The 20,458-nt window shown below is 51.2% G+C and overlaps 1 protein-coding gene across 3 annotated transcripts in view; it reads right to left on the reverse strand.

Annotated features, from left to right (window-relative positions):
- The window catches only part of SLC38A9 (solute carrier family 38 member 9), an 82,996-nt gene that overhangs the window by 25,851 nt on the left and 36,687 nt on the right, over positions 1 to 20,458 (reverse strand). For all 3 annotated transcript variants that reach the window (XM_029061160.1, XM_029061164.2, XM_029061179.1), the window contains one exon: positions 10,754 to 10,860. In XM_029061160.1, coding sequence (XP_028916993.1) covers positions 10,754 to 10,860 — 107 coding nt within the window. The remainder of the gene's footprint in view (positions 1 to 10,753; positions 10,861 to 20,458) is intronic.

Below are 20,458 nucleotides of genomic sequence, written 5' to 3' on the forward strand. Positions count from 1 at the left end.
TATCGACTCTACTGCTCAGTACAGACTGTAGCACATAATAAACACTTAATAGGAGTCGGAGGTCATGGGTTCTGATCCCAGCTCCGCCGCTTGTCAGCTGCGTGGCTTCCGGCACGTCACTTAACTTCTCCGTGCCTCGGTTCCCTCATCTGCAAAATGGGGATTAAGACTGTGAGCCCCACGTGGGACAATCTGATCACCCTGTATCCCTCCCAGCGCTTAGAACAGTGCTTTGCACATAGTAAGCGCTTAACAAATGCCATTATTACTCTTAATAAAAAATTTAAAAAACCCCCCAAAGCAACTGAACCTTCTAAATTGCAATGGACTCATTAACGTAAGCGCAATCAAAAATCCCACTATAACTATATGGCAACCAATACAGATCTCGTTTTTGTTGTAAGCAAAAATTGCAAAAAATACTGGGAATTGCATTTGAGAGCAAGGTGCACATATTTTCACAATGTTCTCAGAAGGTTTCGTTTCACCTGGTGACCGTTTCCTACATTTGCAATAAAAGACACTTTGGAAGCAGCACGGCCTAGTGGACAGAGCACGGGGCTGGGACCTGGATTCTAATTCCGGCTCCGCCATTTGTCTCCCGTGTGACCTTGAGCAAGTCCTTTCCCTTCTCTGTGCCTCAGTTCCCTCATCTGCAAAACGGGTTAATACCGTGACCCTCGTGTGGGACATTCATTCATTCGGTCCATTGTATTTATTGAGCGCTTACTGTGTGCACAGCACTTAGTACAATGCCTGACACATAGTGAGCGCTTAACAAATACCACTGAAAAAATATATCGTTGGGGGCAGATGTCCAGGAACTTTTTCATTTCTTTTGGGCACTCAAGAACAGCATAGTCTAGTGGAGAGAGCAGAGGATCGGGTGTTAGAGGACCTGGGTTCTACTCCCAAATCTACCACGTCCCTGCTGTGTGACTTCGGGCGACTCGCCCTCTCTGTTCCTCAGTTTCCTCGTCTGTAAAATGAAGTTGAAATACCTGTTCCCCCTCCTATTTAGACTGTGAGCCCCATGCAGTAAAGGAACTGTGTCTGACCTGATTATCTCGTATTAGCCCCACCCTCTTACTACAGTGCTTGGCACAGAGTGAGCGCTAAACAAATAGAGCAGCACCATCATTATTACCCGCTGATTTGTGGCGGGCCGAACGTTCATTCATTCAGTAGTATTTATTGAGCGCTTACTATGAGGAGAGCACTGTACTAAGCGCTTGGAATGGACAGATCGGTAACAGATAGAGACGGTCCCCGCCCTCTGACGGGCTCACGGTCTAATCGGGGGGAGACGGACGGACGAGAACGACGGCGATAAGTAGAATCGAGGGGATGCACGTCTCATTAAAACAACAGCAGATAAATAGAATCAAGGTGATGTACAGCTCATTGACAAAATATACAGTTGAGCGGTACAATTATTTGTATCGATGTCTGTCTCCTCCCCCCACGCTCCCCATCCCGTCCCCTAGACTGTGAGCTCATTGTGGGCAGGTAATGACACTGTTTATTGTCATTATAAATATAACATATAACAATACAGTGCTCTGCAAATAGCAAGAGCTTAATAATAATTAATGGCGGCATTTGTTAAGCGCTTACTATGTGGCGAGCACCGTTCTAAGTGCCGGGGGTAGATACGGGGTAATCAGGTTCTCCCATGTGGGGCTCACGGTTTTAATCCCCATTTTACAGATGAGGTAACTGGGGCCCAGAGAAGTGAAGTGACTTGCCCAAGGTCACACAGCTGACAAGTGGGGGAGTCGGCATTAGAGCCCACGGCCTCTGACTCCCAAGTCCGTGATCTTTCCACTAAGCCACGTTGCTTCCTCCTACTAAATACGACCGAATGAGTGAGAAGTTCTACGGGAGCCAACGCGAAAGCCACTTAATAGGTGGTTTCGACTATAATGCCGTCGAGTAGCTGTCCGTGTTTCTCAATTTTTCATCACCACCTCGCCGCCCCTTTTGCATCCAGGGGACTAAGCCCTCCTTTCCTCTTTCATTCATTCAATAGTATTTACTGAACACTTACTATGTGCAGAGCATTCATTCATTCATTCATTCAATAGTATTTATTGAGCGCTTACTATGTGCAGAGCACCGGACCAAGCGCTTGGGACGAACAAGTCGGCGACAGATAGAGACGGTCCCCCGCCGTCTGACGGGCTCACGGTCCGATCGGGGGGGACGGACGGACGAGAACGATGGCGATAGATAGAGTCGAGGGGAAGGACGTCTCGTAAGAACCGACGGCGACTAAATAGAATCGAGGCGATGTACAATTCATTAACAAAATAAATAGGGTGACGGAAATATATACGGTCGAGCGGACGAGTACGGTGCCGTGGGGAGGGGAAGGGAGAGGTGGAGGAGCGGAGGGAAAGGGGGAAAAGAGGGTTTAGCTGCGAAGAGGTGAAGGGGGTGTGGTAGAGGGAGAAGGGAGCTCAGTCTGGGAAGGCCTCTTGGAGGAGGTGAGTTTTAAGTAGGGTTTTGAAGAGGGGAAGAGAATCAGTCTGGCGGAGGTGAGGAGGGAGGGCGTTGTACTAAGCGCTTGGAACGTGCAATTCGGCAACAGATAGAGACGCTCCCTGCCCGTTGATGGGTTTACAGTGTAATCCTCTTCTTCCACTCCCTTCTGCGTCACCCGGTCTTGCTCTCTCTATTCGTCCCGTCCCGGCCCCACGGCACTTATGGCCGTACCTGTTATTTATTTATATTCAGGTCCGTCTCCCCCTCTAGACTGTAAGCTCGTAGCGGGCAAGGGAATGTGCCTGTTTATTGTTCTACCTCACTCTCGCCGGCGCTTGGTACAGTGCTCTGCACCCAGGAAGCGCTCGGTAAACACGACTGACCGACTCCGTGACGGGTCTTTCCTCGACTAGAGCGGCGGTGGTGGAACAGAAAGGGACCAGTAGCAGCAACCAGCGACCCAGTGGGGCCGGCGGAAGCTACAACAGGAGGTCACTTAGGGCGTCTTCTTTGCAGCTGCTTTGCTCCAGGGCCGTCTGGAGAAGCAGCGTGGCTCAGTGGAAAGAGCCCGGGCTTCGGAGTCAGGGGTCATGAGTTCGAATCCCGGCTCTGCCACTCGTCAGCTGACTGTGGGCGAGTCACTTCACTTCTCTGGGCCTCAGTTACCTCGGCTGTAAAATGGGGATTAAGACCGTGAGCCCCGTGTGGGACGACCTGATACCCCTATGTCTACCCCAGCGCTTAGAACAGTGCTCTGCACATAGTAAGCGCTTAAATATCGCCAAGATCCGCCCTTTCCTCTCCACCCAAACGGCTACCTTACTATTACGGGCTCTCGTTATATCCCGGCTAGACTACCGTGTCGGCCTTCTCTCTGACCTCCCTTCCTCCTCTCTCGCCCCGCTCCGGTCTATTCTTCACTCTGCCGCCCGGCTCATCTTCCTGCAGAGACGATCTGGGCCTGTCACTCCCCTTCTTAAACAACTCCAGTGGTTGCCTATCGACCTCCGCTCCAAACAAAAACTCCTCACTCAAGGCTTCGAGGCTCTCCGTCACCTCGCCCCTTCCTACCTCTCCTCCCTTCTCTCTTTCTACCGCCCACCCCGCACGCTCCGCTCCTCCGCCGCCCGCCTCCTCGCCGTCCCTCGGTCTCGCCCGTCCCGCCGTCGACCCCCGGGTCGCGTCCTCCCGCGGTCCCGGAACGCCCTCCCTCCTCACCTCCGCCAAACCGATTCTCTTTCCCTCTTCAAAACCCTACTTAAAAATCACCTCCTCCAAGAGGCGTTCCCAGACTGAGCTCCTCTTCCCCCTCTACTCCCTCTGCCATCCCCCCCTTTACCTCTCCGCAGCTAAAGCCTCATTTTCCCCTTTTCCCTCCGCTCCTCCGCCTCTCCCTTCCCATCCCCACGGCACCGTACTCGTCCGCTCGACTGTATATATTTTCGTTACCCTATTTATTTTGTTAATGAATTGTACATCGCCTCGATTCTATTTAGTTGCCATCGGTTTTTACGAGATGTTCTTCCCCTCGACGCTGTTTATTGCCATCGTTCTCGTCTGTCCGTCTCCCCCGATCAGACCGTAAGCCCGTCAAACGGCAGGGACCGTCTCTATCTGTTGCCGACTTGTTCGTCCCAAGCGCTTAGTACAGTGCTCTGCACATAGTAAGCGCTCAATAAATACTAGTGAATGAATGAACAAATACCAACATTATCATCTTGGCTTCTGGGGACCCTTCCGCTGCGAACAAGGAGGTCCAAGTGGCAAGGACACACGCAACGATCTAGGGAACGTGACGACGCGAGCTCGCCGTGGGGAGGGACTGGGTCGGCCAACTCTGTAGTACTCTCCCAAGCGCTCAGCACTGCGCACAGAGTAAGCCCTCAAACGGGGAAGACTTCACCGACACCGGCGGCTGCCGCGCCGTAAGCCGCAGCTGCCCGATAATCAAGGGATGGGTTTGCGCGGGCCTGAACGTGGGGGAGGGAGGTGTCAAACCTTGTCCCGCAATCTCCCCAGGACTGCTTTTTCATATGAGGACCGGCTCATGAGCAGTAAGAGCGATATGGGATTCTCTCTCCCTCTTCTCACAACTCATCTCTTCCTCTCCCTTTCAACTAGGATACGGAGTTTCTGAATTTTAAAGAAATATCATGCAGGGAGTAATGTTTACGGTTTACGTTTGGGTACAAAATCAGGTCCGTACTCAGAGAAGCAGCGTGGCTCAGGGGAAAGAGCGCGGGCTTGGGAGTCAGAGGTCATGGGTTCTAATCCCGGCTCTGTCATTTTGTCAGCTGTGTGACTGTGGGCAAGTCACTCCACTTCTCTGTGCCTCAGTGACCTCATCTGTAAAATGGGGATTAACTGTGAGCCTCACGCGGGACGACCCGTTCACCCTGTATCTCCCCCAGCGCTTAGAACGGTGCTCTGCACGTAGTAAGCGCTTAACAAATACCCACATTATCGTTACTCTAAAAAATCCAGGTTTTATTTTCTGCTTCAACTACGATAACATCTGCCGGGAAAACATTTCTCAGTCAAATTTCTCCTTTCCAGCGTTTGCAAATGATGCGAACGGACAAACAAACACTCAACATCACAGTTAGCTTTGGCACCGGGAGTAACGTTACGGCAACTCTGCTCAAGCTATCAGATTCCGGCATCAATCCGGTGTTTCCTCAGCTTGCAGTGAACATTTCCTTCTCACGGGAGGGGATCAAACGTGAGACTGAAGTCCAGATAGCTTTGCATCTAGCGCTTCGTCCTCATCTGCGTAACCTGTCCCTATCAGAGAAGCTCTGGTGGGTACGATTTGATCTTTTGAAAATCTTTGCCTCCTAATAAGCTGTGCTTCACGGGGCCGGAACAGGGAACTGCAACATCAGAATGTCTTCGAAGCTTCTGACCTGCTCCCCTCCTCCCGGATATGAGAACCAGGCTCTCGTCTGCAACTATTCACCACAGCGGCGATATTTTTTAATAAAGCCTCCAAGGGAGGGTGGGGAAGCAGGGCCACATCTGAGTTGAAGTGCTCAATGTGTGCTCTTCTACCCACCACGTCTGCTCTCAGACCGCCAACACACTTTCCTCTTCTTCTTAAAGCCCTCACCGAAGTTTTCCAAGCTGGTCTAATTTCCTGGGCTTCTTCGAATAATTATCCTAACAAATAATAACCAGGGTATCTGTAAAGGGTCTACTATGTTCCGAACCCTAGGGTAAACTCTGCTCCTTGTCAGCTGGGTGACTTTGGGCAAGTCACTTAACTTCTCTGTGCCTCAGTTCCCTCATCGGTAAAATGGGGATGAAAACTGTGAGCCCCATGCGGGACAACCCGATCACCTTGTATCCCCCGCGGCGCTTAGAACAGTGCTTTACGCAGAGTAAGGGCTTAACAAATACCATTATTAAATTAAATTAGATTAATTAAATACAAGGGGCTGCAGAAGCAGTGTGGCCTCGTAGGTAGAGCATGGGCCTGGGGGTCAGGAGGACCTGGGTTCTAATCACAGCTCCACCACTCACCTTGGGTAAACCCCTTCACTTCTCTGTGCCTCGGTTACCTCATCTGTAAAATAGGGATTAAGACTGTGAGCCCCACGTGGGGCATGGACCGTGTCCACCCTGATTAGCTTGAATCGACCCTAGAACTTGTAAAAGAGCATTGTGAGCGCTTAACAAACACCAAAAGAAGAAGAAGATTGGACACCGTCCCTGATCCACAATGTGGCGCTCAGTCTAAGAAGGAGGGGAATCGGGTATTTACTCTCCATTTTACAGATGAGGAAACTGAGGCACAAAGTTGAGCGGTTTTCCCCAGGTAACACAGCAGGCGAGTAACAGAGCCAGGATTAGAACCCAGGCCCTCCGACTTTCAGGCTTGTGCTCTTTCTAGCGGGCCACACCGCTTCTAATGTCTGCAACGAAGCATCCGCTTCCTTGCAACACACATAACAACCGAAGAAAGCGTCAACAAACACGAACATGACTTCTACGGATAAGGACATTAAGAAACATCATTACTGGGTAGCGAGTCGGTTGTCCGCTTTGTCTTCCATCCTAAGGTTTAGGGATGGATCATTTAATATCTTTCACTTTCCCTTCTCTAGCCCTAATTCTCCCTCCAGGAATACCTTATGAACCACTCAGCCATGAATTTATCCACATCTGAACCTTCTGATTTTTTTTTTGTTTCCTGCGATACATTTCACGTGCTTACCACTCACTGTATTCTCTTTGGATGTGAACCCATCCCCTTTAGGTTTCATCCCAATGTTGAGGGATTTAGGGAACAACAATTCCTTGTTTACCACGTCCACCCCAGACACCTCATTCCATCTCAACATTTCCTTAGAATGAATGAAGTCTCGTTTTGCAGGAACCAGGTCAAAATGACCAGTTCAATGCCAGGAGAACTGAGGAAACGATAGTCTTTTTTTGTTGTTGTTCTCTTCAAGAAAGTCACATTTACTGCCCCTTTCCTCTTTCCCAAACCAACATTTCGGCCTTAGAGGAGAAGAAACGGGCATCAAATCTCCTCACTCGCTTCCATCTTCATTCATTCATTCAATAGTATTTATTGAGCGCTTACTATGTGCAGAGCACCGTACTAAGCGCTTGGAATGTACAAATCGGCAACAGATAGAGACAGTCCCTGCCCTTCGACGGGCTCACAGACTAATCCAGCCTTGAGTTCTGTTTAATTTGGGAGACTGAAATAGTTAAACTTGAAAAAAAAAAAAAAATCAGCCGGCCTGTCAGTTCTCCACCCAACCACCGGGACTTAGCCTGAAGGGGACAGAACCATGAGCTTACTGAAAAAGATGAGCGTGCAGGGAATGCAGGAGACCGGGTAACGGTTCACTTCGCCTCTGATCGTTAAGGCCCGGAGTCTGGGCGAGGAACAGAAACGGCTGTGGCGCCTCACTGATGTAACGTGAACCTGGGACCCTCTAGTGGCCGTGGGGACTTCGGCCCTACTCGTCACCGGGAAAAGGGACTGACTCTGGAGGGGCCGGGGGTGGCGAGGAAAATAAAAATAGACGGTATCTGTCAGGCGCTTTCTGTGTGCCAAGCACCGTTCTAGGCGGCGGGGTAGATACCAGCTAATCGGGTTGGACACAGACCCTGTTCCGCAGAGGGCTCCCACTCTTAATCCCCATTTTACAGATGAGGTCACTGAGGCCCGGAGACGTGAGTCGCTCGGAGTCACAGAGCGGACAAGAGGCGGACCGGGATTAGAACCCAAGTCTTCCGACTCCCAGACCCGCGATCGGGCAGGGGAGTAATAATGTTAACGATAATAATGTTGGTATTCGTTAAGCGCTCACTATGTGCCGAGCACCGTTCTAAGCGCTGGGGTAGACACAGGGGAATCGGGTCGTCCCACGTGGGGCTCACAGTCTTCATCCCCATTTTACAGATGAGGGAACTGAGGCCCAGAGAAGTGACTCGCCCACGGTCACACGGCCGACAAGTGGCAGAGCTGGGATTCGAACTCATGAGCCCCGCCTCCAAAGCCCGTGCTCTTTCCACTGAGCCACGCTGCTTCTCCACAGCGACTTCCGTCCGGGACGAGCTGGTTCTGAAACCGCCCCCCCCCCCCCCCCCCCCCCGGGAAACAGGCGCGAAGAGGGCTCGGGAGCAGCCGAGCGCTTGAGGAACGTGAGCTCCTCCGCTTCTGACCGCCCGCCACCACACCGTCGGGCGGTCGTCGGGCCCCTGGCCCCCAGAGCCCTCGGGGTACGGAGCTTCGCAGGCGGCCCGAGACCGCGTGGCCCGAGGGACTTCCCCGCGAAGTGGGGTTTGATAAAGGCCCCCAGAAGCTCCGGAGATCTGGACTTCTACCGGAGTTGGCAACTTGGGGCAGACCCCTGAGGAGAGCTGGTCGTGAGCGTGGGGCTCAGGACAAAGAGGAAGAGGGACGAAAAGCAGAACAGTCGGTCGGTCGGTCGTATTTATTGAGCGCTCACCGTTCTGAGCACTCGGGAGAGTACTACAGAACGACAGACGCATCCTAATGGCTCTCATCCCGTGGGGATGATGCTCCCCCTTTCCCACCTGGAGCCGTGCCCCTGATTCTCCTGCAGTCACCACACTCCAAGTGAGATTTGCGGAAGCAGCGTGGCTCAGTGGAAAGAGCCTGGGCTTCGGAGTCAGAGGTCATGGGTTCGACTCCCGGCTCTGCCGCTTGTCAGCTGGGTGACTGCGGGCGAGTCACTTAACTTCTCTGTGCCTCAGTGACCTCATCTGTAAAATGGGGATTCACTGTGAGCCTCACGTGGGAAGACCGGATTACCCTGTATCTCCCCCAGCGCTTAGAACAGTGCTCTGCACATAGTAAGCGCTTAACGAATACCAACATTATTACATTATTATTTAGATCCTTCCGGGATGTCCCTGGCACTAAGGGCCTAAGCAAAGCCTAGCTCAAACGAGGGCCAAGCCGAGGGTTGAGAGGCTCCGAGGGAGGATGGACTTCCTATCTTCCATGACACTCGGCAGCATCCTCCCGGATGCAAAGTGGAGAATCGTGCTGTCTCCGAAGCCCTTGAGTATCTTGGAGGAAGCTTCTCCGGAAGACGGGACTAAGCTTCATTACCTTGGGGTTTAGGTGCTTCTGCCTCAGTTTCCTACCCCCGGCACCTCCCAAGAGCCCCTCGCTCCGAGTTGCCCAGTGAGATTTTCGCCTCCAGGTGCGAGTCATGGCAGCTGGTCTGTCAGTCAGTCAATCGGTCAACTGCATTTATTGACCACTTACCGTGTGCAGAGGACTGCAGCGAGCGCTCGGGAAACTACACTATAACAATATAACAGACGCAGTCCCTGCCCACAGTGAGCTTACAGTCTGTCTAAACGATTCAGTAGACTGTAAGCTCCATGTGGGCAGGCCACGTATCTGCCAGTTCTGTTCTACTGCACTCTCCCAAGTGCTTAGACCAGTACAGTGAAGGCTCCACGGAAGGGCAATGGAAGCTCATGCCCCCCTGACAACTAAGCAGAGATGGGCGCCTGGCTCCCAGGCCTTAAAGAACCATCCCCAGAGTCCTCGAGGGCCCCTTGGACTGCTGGGGTCAAGCAAGACCAGAGCCCAGTTTGGATGACAGTAACTGTCCCCGCCCCGGGAGCATCACTCAGGTGAGAACGCCTTTGGCTACAGCTCTCCTGAACAGGAAGTAGCATCATTCTCCCGCTCAATCGTATTTACTACGCGCTTTCCATGTGCAGAATACGGCACACCATCACAATATAACACAGTTGGCAGATACAATCCCCGCCCACAACGGGCTTACGGTCCAGAGGGGGAGACGGACAACGATATACATAAATGAATCACGGATATGTACCTAAGCGCTGTGGGACTGAGGGAAGGATAGAGGGAGTAAATCCAGTGCCAAGGTGACGCAGGAGGGTGTGGGAGACGAAGAAATGAGGGCTCAGTCAGGGAAGGTCCCCTGGAGATATGCCTTCGGTAAGGCTTTGAAGGCGGGGGAGAGTCACCGTCCATACGATTTGAAGAGGGAAGGCCTTCTATGCCGGAGGCAGGAGGTGGGCGAGAGGTCGGTGGAGAAATAGACGAGCTCGAGGTACAGTGAGCGGGTTGGCATTAGAGAAACTCAGTAAGTGAGATGGGTTGAAGTAGGAGAGCAGTGAGGTAGAGTAAGAGGGGCCAAGGTGATTGAGTGCTTTAGAGCCGACAGAAAGGAGTTTCTCTTCGACCCGGAGATGAACGGACAACCGCTGGAGGCTTCTGAGGAGAGGGGAAACATGGACTGAATGTTTCTGTGGGAAAAAGACCTAGGCAGCAGAGTGAGTGGAGAGGGAAGAGGCAGGAGGCAGGGAAATCAGCAAAGATGCTGAATGGTAACCAAGGCAGGATAGGGCAGGTACTAATCCCCAATCCCAATCCCCAAACCAACCCCAAACTCCCCTTTGATAAAGGTCCCGCATGCCACTCTACCATCCCGCAACTTCACACCAGAACTCATCCTGTCACCAAAATGTGCATGTTTCTGTCTGGCGGAGGCCCCGAGTCTCTTCTGGCCAGACAGGCTTTAGATCGACTCATTCTCTCCTTCGCCTCCCCATCCCCTCCTCTCCCTAGCCCTTGGGGAGACTTTTTTTTTTATTATCTGAAGAGTACCATTATGTTCGTGACTTGTAAAATGATGACCGAGTGACATGACTGATATTTCTATTTCCAATATGAAATGACTGGTGTACTGACTGGAAATTGATAAAAAGGGCAAATATTCACGCATTTACTCACATTGTTTTCTTGGTTTTTGTTGTTCTTTAAGAGCGTGATGACACAGTTATGGATGAAGAAAGCGAGGGTGAGGATTCCGGTTAGGTGGGGGAATAGAACTCTGAACTCTGGGGAAAAGAAGAGAAAACATCACACATCTGCTCCCAAAGCACATCGACCATCATTAACATCAATTATCATCATCAATAGCATTTACTTACTGTGTGTGGGACATTTTACTAAGCGCTTGGGAGAGTATGATACAGTAATAATTGTGGTGTGTGTTGAGCTTTCACTATTCGAGCACTATACTAAGCGTGAAAGTAAATGCAAGATAATCGAGTCCCCCGTGGGGCTCACAGTCTAAGTAGAAGGGAGACTAGGTACTGAATCTCCATTTTGCAGATGAAGCCACCGAGGCACCGAGAAGTTAAGTGAATTGCCCAAGGTCACCCAGCAGGCAAGTGGTGGAGTCGGGATTAAAAGCCAGGTCCTCGGACTCTCGGGCCCGGCCTCTTTCCACTGGGTCACGCTGCTTCTCTACCACGGAGTTGGTAGACACGTTCCCTGTCTGTAATGGGCTTCCAGGCAACCCACCAATCAACTCGTCGGGGCCATGATCGTTTACTGGGTGCTTACGTCCAATTTCCTTTTCAACACCGGGAAGTTTATTTTTAGTAAGTACTATATCGGGTCCTTACACTTTCGAAGAGATAAATCTTTGGCCCCCGTATCTGGTTAGAATTTCAGAGCTTCCGTCTCCATGGTAAATTTCAGTATCCGGGAAGGAGACGGTTCAGGATGACTTTTGGGGAGCGGGTCACTTCCCCTCTGTCTACCCCAGCGCTTAGAACAGTGCTCGGCACATAGTAAGCGCTTAACAAATACCAACATTATTATTATTATTATTAACTCTAGGGCTTGAGTCCCGCCCAGAGTTTACAGATACATAAACGGCCTCAAGTTCTCCTCCCAGCCCCCAAGACCCCTGAATAATAATAAAAAAATGGAGCACGAATGGAAAGAGAAAGTTGGGAAAGGGGAGAAAGACCTAACTTGTCTCTGAAGCTTCCCTTGTGGTGTTTATAAGAGAAAAGAGTTTCCCCTGGGAAAGAACTTGGAATTAAGGAAGAAATATGTACAAAACACCACACTCTTCTGCCACAAGAGATGGATCAGTGCAGCTATAAAAACAAATACTAACACTCATGTCTGGAGCCTAAAGGAAATTTAATATACTGTAAAAGGCCAATCATTCAAATCTCCGTTATCTGACTTGAGATTAACGTGGATTTAATAATAGAAAAAAACGGCTTGGATTCTAAACAAAATCGGGCAAGAGTCTTTCCAAAGAGTTAATCCTATTTTTTCTGTATTAGTTGTCTATACTTTTGATCCTCTCAAATAGCTTCGGTCCCAATTAGTTATGACAACTACCTTTCTACTGAACCTTGCCTCTCCTTCCCAGACCCCTTGTGGCCGGATTTCCCCCATTTTCCCCATGCCTGGAGAAGTCTGGGAAAATACGAAGGGAGCTTACGGAGGGGGAGAAGGTAACTAGGTAATTGTGGCAAACGCACAGGAGAGCGTCGTATGACTGAACGGAATTGCTCGCGGGCCTAATGCATTCTGAAAACCGTTAGCACGGAGTGGGGCGGTAGCCTCTCCTCCTCCACCCAAATCGATCGATCAGTGGTGAGTGCTTACCATGTGTGGAGCACCGTACGAAGCGTTTGGGAGAGTCCAATACGACAGAAGGAGCAGACGCGTTCCCCGCCCGCGACGAGATACCATACTACCACGTTTCCGCCCCTCTGCAAGCAGTACGGCAACACTAGGCACCTTCTCATTCATTCAGTCGTTATTTATTGAGCGCTTACTGTGTGCAAAATGCCATATTAGGCGCTTGGGAGAGCACACTACAACAACAAACCGACAGAGAGCTGTCCACAGTTACCTGCCCACAGCGAGCTCACAGTTACCTACTGCGTCTCTCTCCTGCGTGGCCCTTGAGCTCGGATTTGTAACCTTCATTCGCCTCACCATCAGCCCCACACAGCTCTCTTTCTCCAACTACCCACGCTCGATAACCAAACAGGCGCTCTCAACGCTCTCGACTCACTCGATCCCCTATCCCTTCGTCGCTCTCGTTCCACTGAGTCACAGCCTTGGATCACTCGCACGGTCCTCCTCCTTCGCCCTTCTGCTCAAGCCACAGAGCGCTGCTGGCGGAAATCTAAATATCAGACCGACATTGTCCATTTCTCATTTGTCCTTGCATGCTTTAACTCTGCCCTCTCCCCTACCCAGTGAAACTATTTCTCCACCCTCATTGACATCCTTGCCCATCACCTTCGCCTGTTGTTCCAGAAACTTAGCTCTCTCCTCAGGTCCCCTGTCCCCTCCTTCCCCCCAGTGAGCTGGCCACCTACTTTATTAAGAAAACTGACACCACCAGGGATGCGCTTCCTAAAATCATCCCTGTTCCTCCTCAGTCCCTCCCCTTTCCGGCCCCCTCTTCAACTCTCCCACCCTTTCCAGCAGTATCTCTAGAAGCGATCTCCTGCCTCCTCCCAAACCCACCCCTTCCACCTGTGTATCCGACCCCATTCCTTGGCAGCTTATCAAAACTCCCGCCCTCTCCTTTCTTCCCTCCCTAACAGCCACCTATAGCCGTTCGCTCTCCAATGGCTTCTTCCCCACTGCCTTCATATACGCTCACGTCTCCCCTGTCCTAAAAAAACCCCTCCCTTGTCTCCACGACTCCCTCCAGTTATCGCCCCATCTCCCTCCTACCGTGCCTCTCCAAACTCCTCGAGTCAGTTGTCTACATCCGACGTCTCAAATTCCCTTCCTCCGGTTCTCTCCTTGACCCCTTCCAATCTGGCTTCCGCCCCCTTCACTCCGCGGAAGCCGCCCTCTCGAAGGTCACCGACGATCTCCTTCTTGCCAAATCCGACGGCCTCTACTCCATCCTAATCCTCCTCGACCTCCGGCTGCCTTCGAAACTGTGGACCACCCCCTTCTCCAGGAAACGTTATCCAACCTTAGCTTCGCCGTCTCTGTCCTCTCCTGTTTCTCCTCATCTCTCTGGCCATTCGTTCTCGGACTCCTTCGTGGGTTCCCCCTCTGCCTCCCACCCCCTAACTTTGGGGGTTCTTCAGGGTTCAGTTCAGGGCCCCCTTCTATTCTCCATCTCCACGCCCTCCCTTGGAGAACTCATTCGCCCCCACGGCTTCAACTACCACCTCTATGTGGACGATACCCAAATCTCCCTCTCCGGCCCCGATCTCCCTCCGTCTCTCCCGTCTCACATCTCCTCCCGACTTCAAGACATCTCTACTTGGATTTCCTCCCGTCGCCGGCAAATGTACCGTGTCGAAAACGGAGCTCCTTATCTTCCCACTCAAACCCTGTCCTCCCCCTAACTTTCCCATCACTGTAGATGGCCCCGCCATCCTTCCGGTCTCACCAGCCCGGAAACTCGGTGTTATTCTCGACTCCTCTATCTCATTCAACCCACATATTCAATCCGGCACTAAATCCCGTCGGTCCCACCTTCACAGTGTCGATGAAATCCGCCCTCTCCTCTCCATCCAAACTGCTACCAAGTTAACACAGTCACTCACCCTATCCCGCCTGGATGACTGCATCAGCCTCCTTACTGACCTCTCAACCTCCTGTCTCTCCCCACTCCGGTCCATACTTCACTCTGCCGCCCGGACCATTTTTCTACAAAAACATTCAGGACACGTCACTCCGCTCTTCAAAAAAACTCCAGTGCTTGTCCATCCACCTCCACATCAAACAAAAACTTTTCACCACTGGTTTTAAAGCACTCGACCGCCCTGCCCCCTCTTACCTTACTTCTCTCCTCTACAACCCGCGTACTTCGCTCCTCTAGTGCCAACCTTCTCACTGCGCCTCCATCTCGCCCGTCTCGCTGCCGACCCCTCGCCCACGTCCTGCCACTGGCCTGGAACGCCCTCCATCCCCAAATCTGACCATTACCCTCCCCCGCTTTAAAGCTTAATTGGAGGCCCATCTCCTCCAAGAGGCCTTCACAGAGTAAGCCCCACTTTTCCTCATCTCCCATTCCCTTCTGCATCACCCTGACCTGCTCCCTTATTGCCACTGTTCTTGTCTGGCCGTCTCCCCCTATTAGACTGTAAGCCCATCAAAGGGCAGGGACTGTATCTGTTACCGATCTGTACATTCCAAGTGCTTAATACAGTGCTCTGCACATAGTAAGCGCTGAATAAAGACTATTGAATGAATGCTCTTCCCCTCTTTCAGCCCCACAGCATTTATCTATTAGTACATATCTATACTTATTATGGTACATATCTATAATTTTACTTATTTGCATTGACGTCTGTCTCCCCGCCTCTATACTCTAAGCTCATTGTGGACAGTGAATGTGACTGTTTGTTGCTGTACTGTACTCTCCCATGCTCTAAGTACAAGACTCTGCAAACAATAAGCGCTCAATGAATATGACTGAACGAATGAATTCATCCGCAATTCATTTTAATGCCCGTCTCCCCCTCTAGACTATAAGCTCAATGAAAGCAGGGAACGTGTGCCTCCCAGCTGTTATACTGTACTCCGAGTGCTTGACGCAGTGCTCTGCATATAGTAAATGTCCAACAGATATGCCGAGAAGGACTCTTTCCCAAAAGGGTGAGGATGTCTTGAGCCCGTACTTTGGCAACTATGGTCACCCCCTTGTATGTCGTACTTAGTAAGCGCTGACGGGCCAAAGCACTTCAGTCGGCCCAGGCGAAAGACGCAAGAATAATAACGCAATATAGAGTGGCACAAAGTTGGTTAATCGATCCATCAATCAGTGGTTACTTACTGAGCGCTTACCATGTGCAGAGCACTGGACTAAGCACTCGGGAGAATCCAATACAACAGAATTATTCACCGATTCAGTCGTACTTCCTGAGCGCTCACTGTGTGCTGAGCACTCTACTAAGCCCTTAGGAGAGCACAACAGACGCATTCCCTTCCCACATCGAGCTCACAGTCTAGAGGGCTCGCCATTACAATGCGGAGACGCTCAGGCTGGGGCCATGTCACGGAGACCTTAAAGATTATTATTAACTATGATAACGGTAGGTGTTGAGCGCTTACTGTGTGCCAAGCACTGTTCGAAGTGCTGGGGTAGATACAAGTTAATCAGACACTCAAGTCTAACTCGGGATCCAAGTTCCCGAACTGTCACCTCTGCCGGTGAGAGCTCTGGGAGAAAAGCACGTGGCTCTTCTCTCGGGTGCCAAGACTACGGTGAATGGGCGTTCGCCCGCTGGCAGGTCACGAGGTCAGCTGCGCTCGTGAGAAACTCTTGAAAACACAATTCCACGGCAGTGAGGGAATCTTCCTCCAGCGACGGCGATGACCAAATAAAAAAGGAGAAGAAAAAAAATCCTGGAACTAGGTAAGGCTCGATTCATTTTGCTGCCAACAGCACGGCTCTTTTCCAGATATTTCTTAGAAGCCGAGAGATCTATCTGTCTTCTGGAAATGCTGTGAGTGCCAGCGATGAGAATTTACTGACGTTATAACATCATTTCCTAAGAATGGCCTCGGCGGGCCCTCCCAGATATCAGCGAATAGATGGTTGGCATCAGATAGCAAGCTCGCACACCCACCCCTGACCCCCATTTTCCTGCCTATTTGGAAAGCTGGCCGCACTCACCGCCCTCCGACGATGATGTCAGAGGGGGAGAGTTCCCGTCCGATCTACTCCTGATCATTTTATCTGACCGACCGGTCGCCCGTTGGTTGTTGATTCTGGTTCAGAGCGTAGACTGCGTAGGTGGCGTTCCTCCTCCCGGTGGCCCAGGCTCAAGTCACCTGGAGAAACGGCCAACGAGAGGGAGGGTTCTCACGCCGCTCGGGAAGAGGGACCGTTCGTCTTCCCGGCGACCGGCTTCGGGTGCGTGGCCGCGGCGAATGCGCGCACGAGTCCTTGCCAAAACAGGTGAACCGACTGATGTGGTGATTGCGACGGCATCGACTACCGAGACGCGGTGTGGCTCGGCCCGGGAGAACTCTAGACCGTAAGCTCGCCGTGGGCAGGGAATGTGTCTGTTTATTGCTGCACTGTACTCTCCCAAGTGCCTAGCACGGTGCTCCGAACACAGTAAGCGATCGATAAATACGACTGAACGTACGAATGAACGAACTGGACTGGAAGTCAGGTGGCCCGCGGACTAGTGGCTTGATAGATAGAGCACGGGCCTGGGAGTCAGTGGACGTGGGTTCTAATCCCACCTCTGCCGCCTGTCTGCCGTGTGACTTTGGGCAGGCCATTTCACTTCTTTGCAGTTACCTCATCTGTAAAATGGAGATTTAGACTGCGAGCCCCACGTGGGACAAACTGCTTACCTTAAATCTTACCCCAGTGCTTGGAACAGTGCTTGGCACATAATAAGCGCCTAAGAAATACCATTATCATCATTATTCAATTGCCTCATCTGTAAAATAAGAATTAAGAGTGTAAGCCCCATCTGGGACAGGGACTGTGTCCAACCTGCTTAACTCGTTACTATTCCAGCGCTTAGATAGTGCTTGGCACAAGCCCTTAACAAGTACCATAATTATTATTTTATTAGTTCTGGCTTCGCCACCAGGCCTGCTGTGGGACCGTGGGCAAGGAACTCTTCTCTGTGTCTCAATTTCCTCACTTGACAAAAGGGGATAAAATATCTGTTTGTGATATCATCAACAGGCAACCCTGGATAGCCTCCAAAATACCCTTCCTCCGCTCCTGGGGCTGAGCTGCAGAGCACTGCTGGCAGAAATCCAGACATCTCTCTGACCATATTCCCCTTGAATTCATTCTTACCTGGTTCGATTTACCTGCCCTCTCCTCTGTCCGACAAGGCACAACTAATTCTCTTCCCCTCTTCAAAACCCTACTTACAGCTCACCTCCTCCGAGAGGCCTTCCCAGACTGAGCTCCCCTTTTCCCTCTGCTCCCTCTGCCCCCCCTTCACCTCTCCGCAGCTAAACCCTCTTCTCCCCCCTTTCCCTCTGCTCCTCCCCCTCTCCCGTCCCATCCCCTCGTCCGCTCGACTGTATATATCTTCATCACCCTATTTATTTTGTTAATGAGCTGTACATCGCCCTGATTCTATTTATCTGCTATTGTTTTAATGGGATGTCCTTCCCCTCGATTCTATTTATTGCCATCGTTCTCGTCCGTCCGTACGTCTCCCCCGATTAGACCGTGAGCCCGTCAGAGGGCAGGGACTGTCTCTGTTACCGATGTGTACATTCCAAGCGCTTAGTACGGTGCTCTGCACATAGTAAGCGCTCAATAAATACTATTGAATCTACCTTGCCGCCGACCCTCTCCTAACCTGAGACTCCCTCCCTGTCCATATAACGCCAGACCACCACTCTCCCCCACATCAAAGAATCATTAAGGTCATTTCTCCTCCGAGAGGCTTTCCCCAGTTAAGCCCTCTTTTCCCCGGCTCCCTCCCCCTTCTGCATCGTTAGCTCCGCACTTGGATCTGGGACCTTTAGGTATTTGATATTCGCCCCCCGCTCAATCCCACAGTCCTTGTGTATGTATCTTTAAACTATATATTATAAATCATGGATTTATATCGTCTGCCTCCCCCTCTAGACTGTAAGCTCACTGCGGACAGGGAACGTGTCTGTCACCCTGTTGAACTTTACCCTCTAAGTGCTTAGCACGATGCTCTGCACAAAGTAGATGCTCGGTGAATACGACCGATTCCCTCGGGCGGTGTAGAGTCGTACGCACGTACGGTCTGGATCGACGACGACGACGCTAACGATGGGGCCTCCACGGGAACAGGGCCAGGGTTCAGTGTGATTACCTTACATCTAACCCAGTGCTTAGCGCCTAGTCAGTGCTTGATAAATGTCATTATTTCACTGAAGGCCCTCTGGGTGTAAGGCACTTGACTGTGCCCTTGTAAAAGAACAACAGAAACTAGGGAAACTTCCTCTAATAATAATGTTGGTATTTGTTAAGCGCTTACTATGTGCAGAGCACTGTTCTAAGCGCTGGGGTAGACACAGGGGAATCGGGTCGTCCCACGTGGGGCTCACGGTCTTCATCCCCATTTTACAGATGAGGGAACTGAGGCACAGAGAAGTGAAGCGACTCGCCCACAGTCACACGGCTGACAAGTGGCAGAGCTGGGATTCGAACTCATGACCGCCGACTCCAAAGCCCGGGCTCTTTCCACTGAGCCACGCTGCTTCTCTGGCAGCAAGGGGTTTATACTCTAACGAAGGAGAAAGACGTAAAAATATCTACAAGCGGATTAAATAACTGAGTGTACAACTGACTGTACAGATCGACACCAGGGCTGCAACGGATCCAAAATAAACAAGGTAGCGCTTGACCTGCTGTTAGGTTGATACAATTTGGGTCGCTGACAATTAAATCGGGAAACGCTTTCAGGAAGTGAAAATCTGGCAGGGCTTCAAAAATGGGAAGAGCTGTGGGGTGCTGGATTTGTGGGGGAGAGATTTCTAGTGCGGGGCACAGCGTGAGCAAGGAGACAGAGGCAGCAGGAGAGTCAACAATCCGACAGACCATTACTCTCCCCATCTTCGAAACTCCTGGAGGTCCATCTCCTCCAAGAGGCCCTCCCAGACTGAGCCCCACTTTTCTGCCCCTCCCATTCCCTTCTGCGTCCCCCCGACTGGCTCCCTTTGCTCTCCCCCTCCTTCCCGGCCCCACAGCACTTATGGACATATCTGTCCTTTTATTTACGTGTCCTGATGTCCATCTCCCCACCTCTAGACTGTGAGCTCGCTGTGGGCAGGGAATATCACTGTTTATCGTCGTACTGCACTTTCCCAAGTGCTTAGTACAGTGCTCTGCACACAGTAGGGGCTTGATAAATACAATGAATGAACCATATGAGAGACACATTCTCTGCCCGCAAAGAGCTTACAGTCCTAGAAGATCTGTGACTCTTGGACATTTGATAGTCACCCCAACCCCGAAACACTTATCCACATATAATAATGTTGGTATTTGTTAAGCGCTTGCTATGTGCCGAGCACCGTTCTAAGCACTGGGGGAGATACAGGCTCATCGGGCTGTCCCACGTGAGGCTCACAATTAATCCCCATTTTACGGATGAGGGAACCGAGGCACCGAGAAGTGCAGCGACTCGCCCACGGTCACACAGCTGACAGGTGGCGGAGTGGGATTCGAACCCTTGACCTCTGACTCTCAAGCCCGGGCTCTTTCCCCTGAGCCACACTACAGATCTGCCAACTTACTCACTGTACTACCAACTCAGTTATACCGTACTCTCCCAAGCGTTTAGTACAGTCCTCTGAACGCAAGCGCTCAGTAAAGTACCATGGATTGATTGCAATGATACATTATGAATGATTTATTTATATTAATGTCTGTCTCCCACTCTAGACTGTAAGGGTACATGGGCAAGGAACATAGCTACTATTTCTGTTATAGGGCACTCTCCCAAGTGCTTAATACAGTGCTCTACACATAACAGATGCTCAGTAAACACAATAGATTGACCGACTCTGCCTGGGCTAATTTCAGGCAGGGCCAGGGGCCAGAAACAAGGGCTGAGGTCCCCGTAGTGAGGGAGAGACACTAAAGATTTGTTCATTCTGACCCGAATGGAAGTCAGAGCGAAGAAAAATACCATACCCCGCTCCTATTTTCACCTCTACAAATCACAAGTGCCC

The sequence above is a fragment of the Ornithorhynchus anatinus genome, chromosome 1, assembly GCF_004115215.2.
Source record: "Ornithorhynchus anatinus isolate Pmale09 chromosome 1, mOrnAna1.pri.v4, whole genome shotgun sequence".
Classification (NCBI taxonomy): domain Eukaryota; kingdom Metazoa; phylum Chordata; class Mammalia; order Monotremata; family Ornithorhynchidae; genus Ornithorhynchus; species Ornithorhynchus anatinus.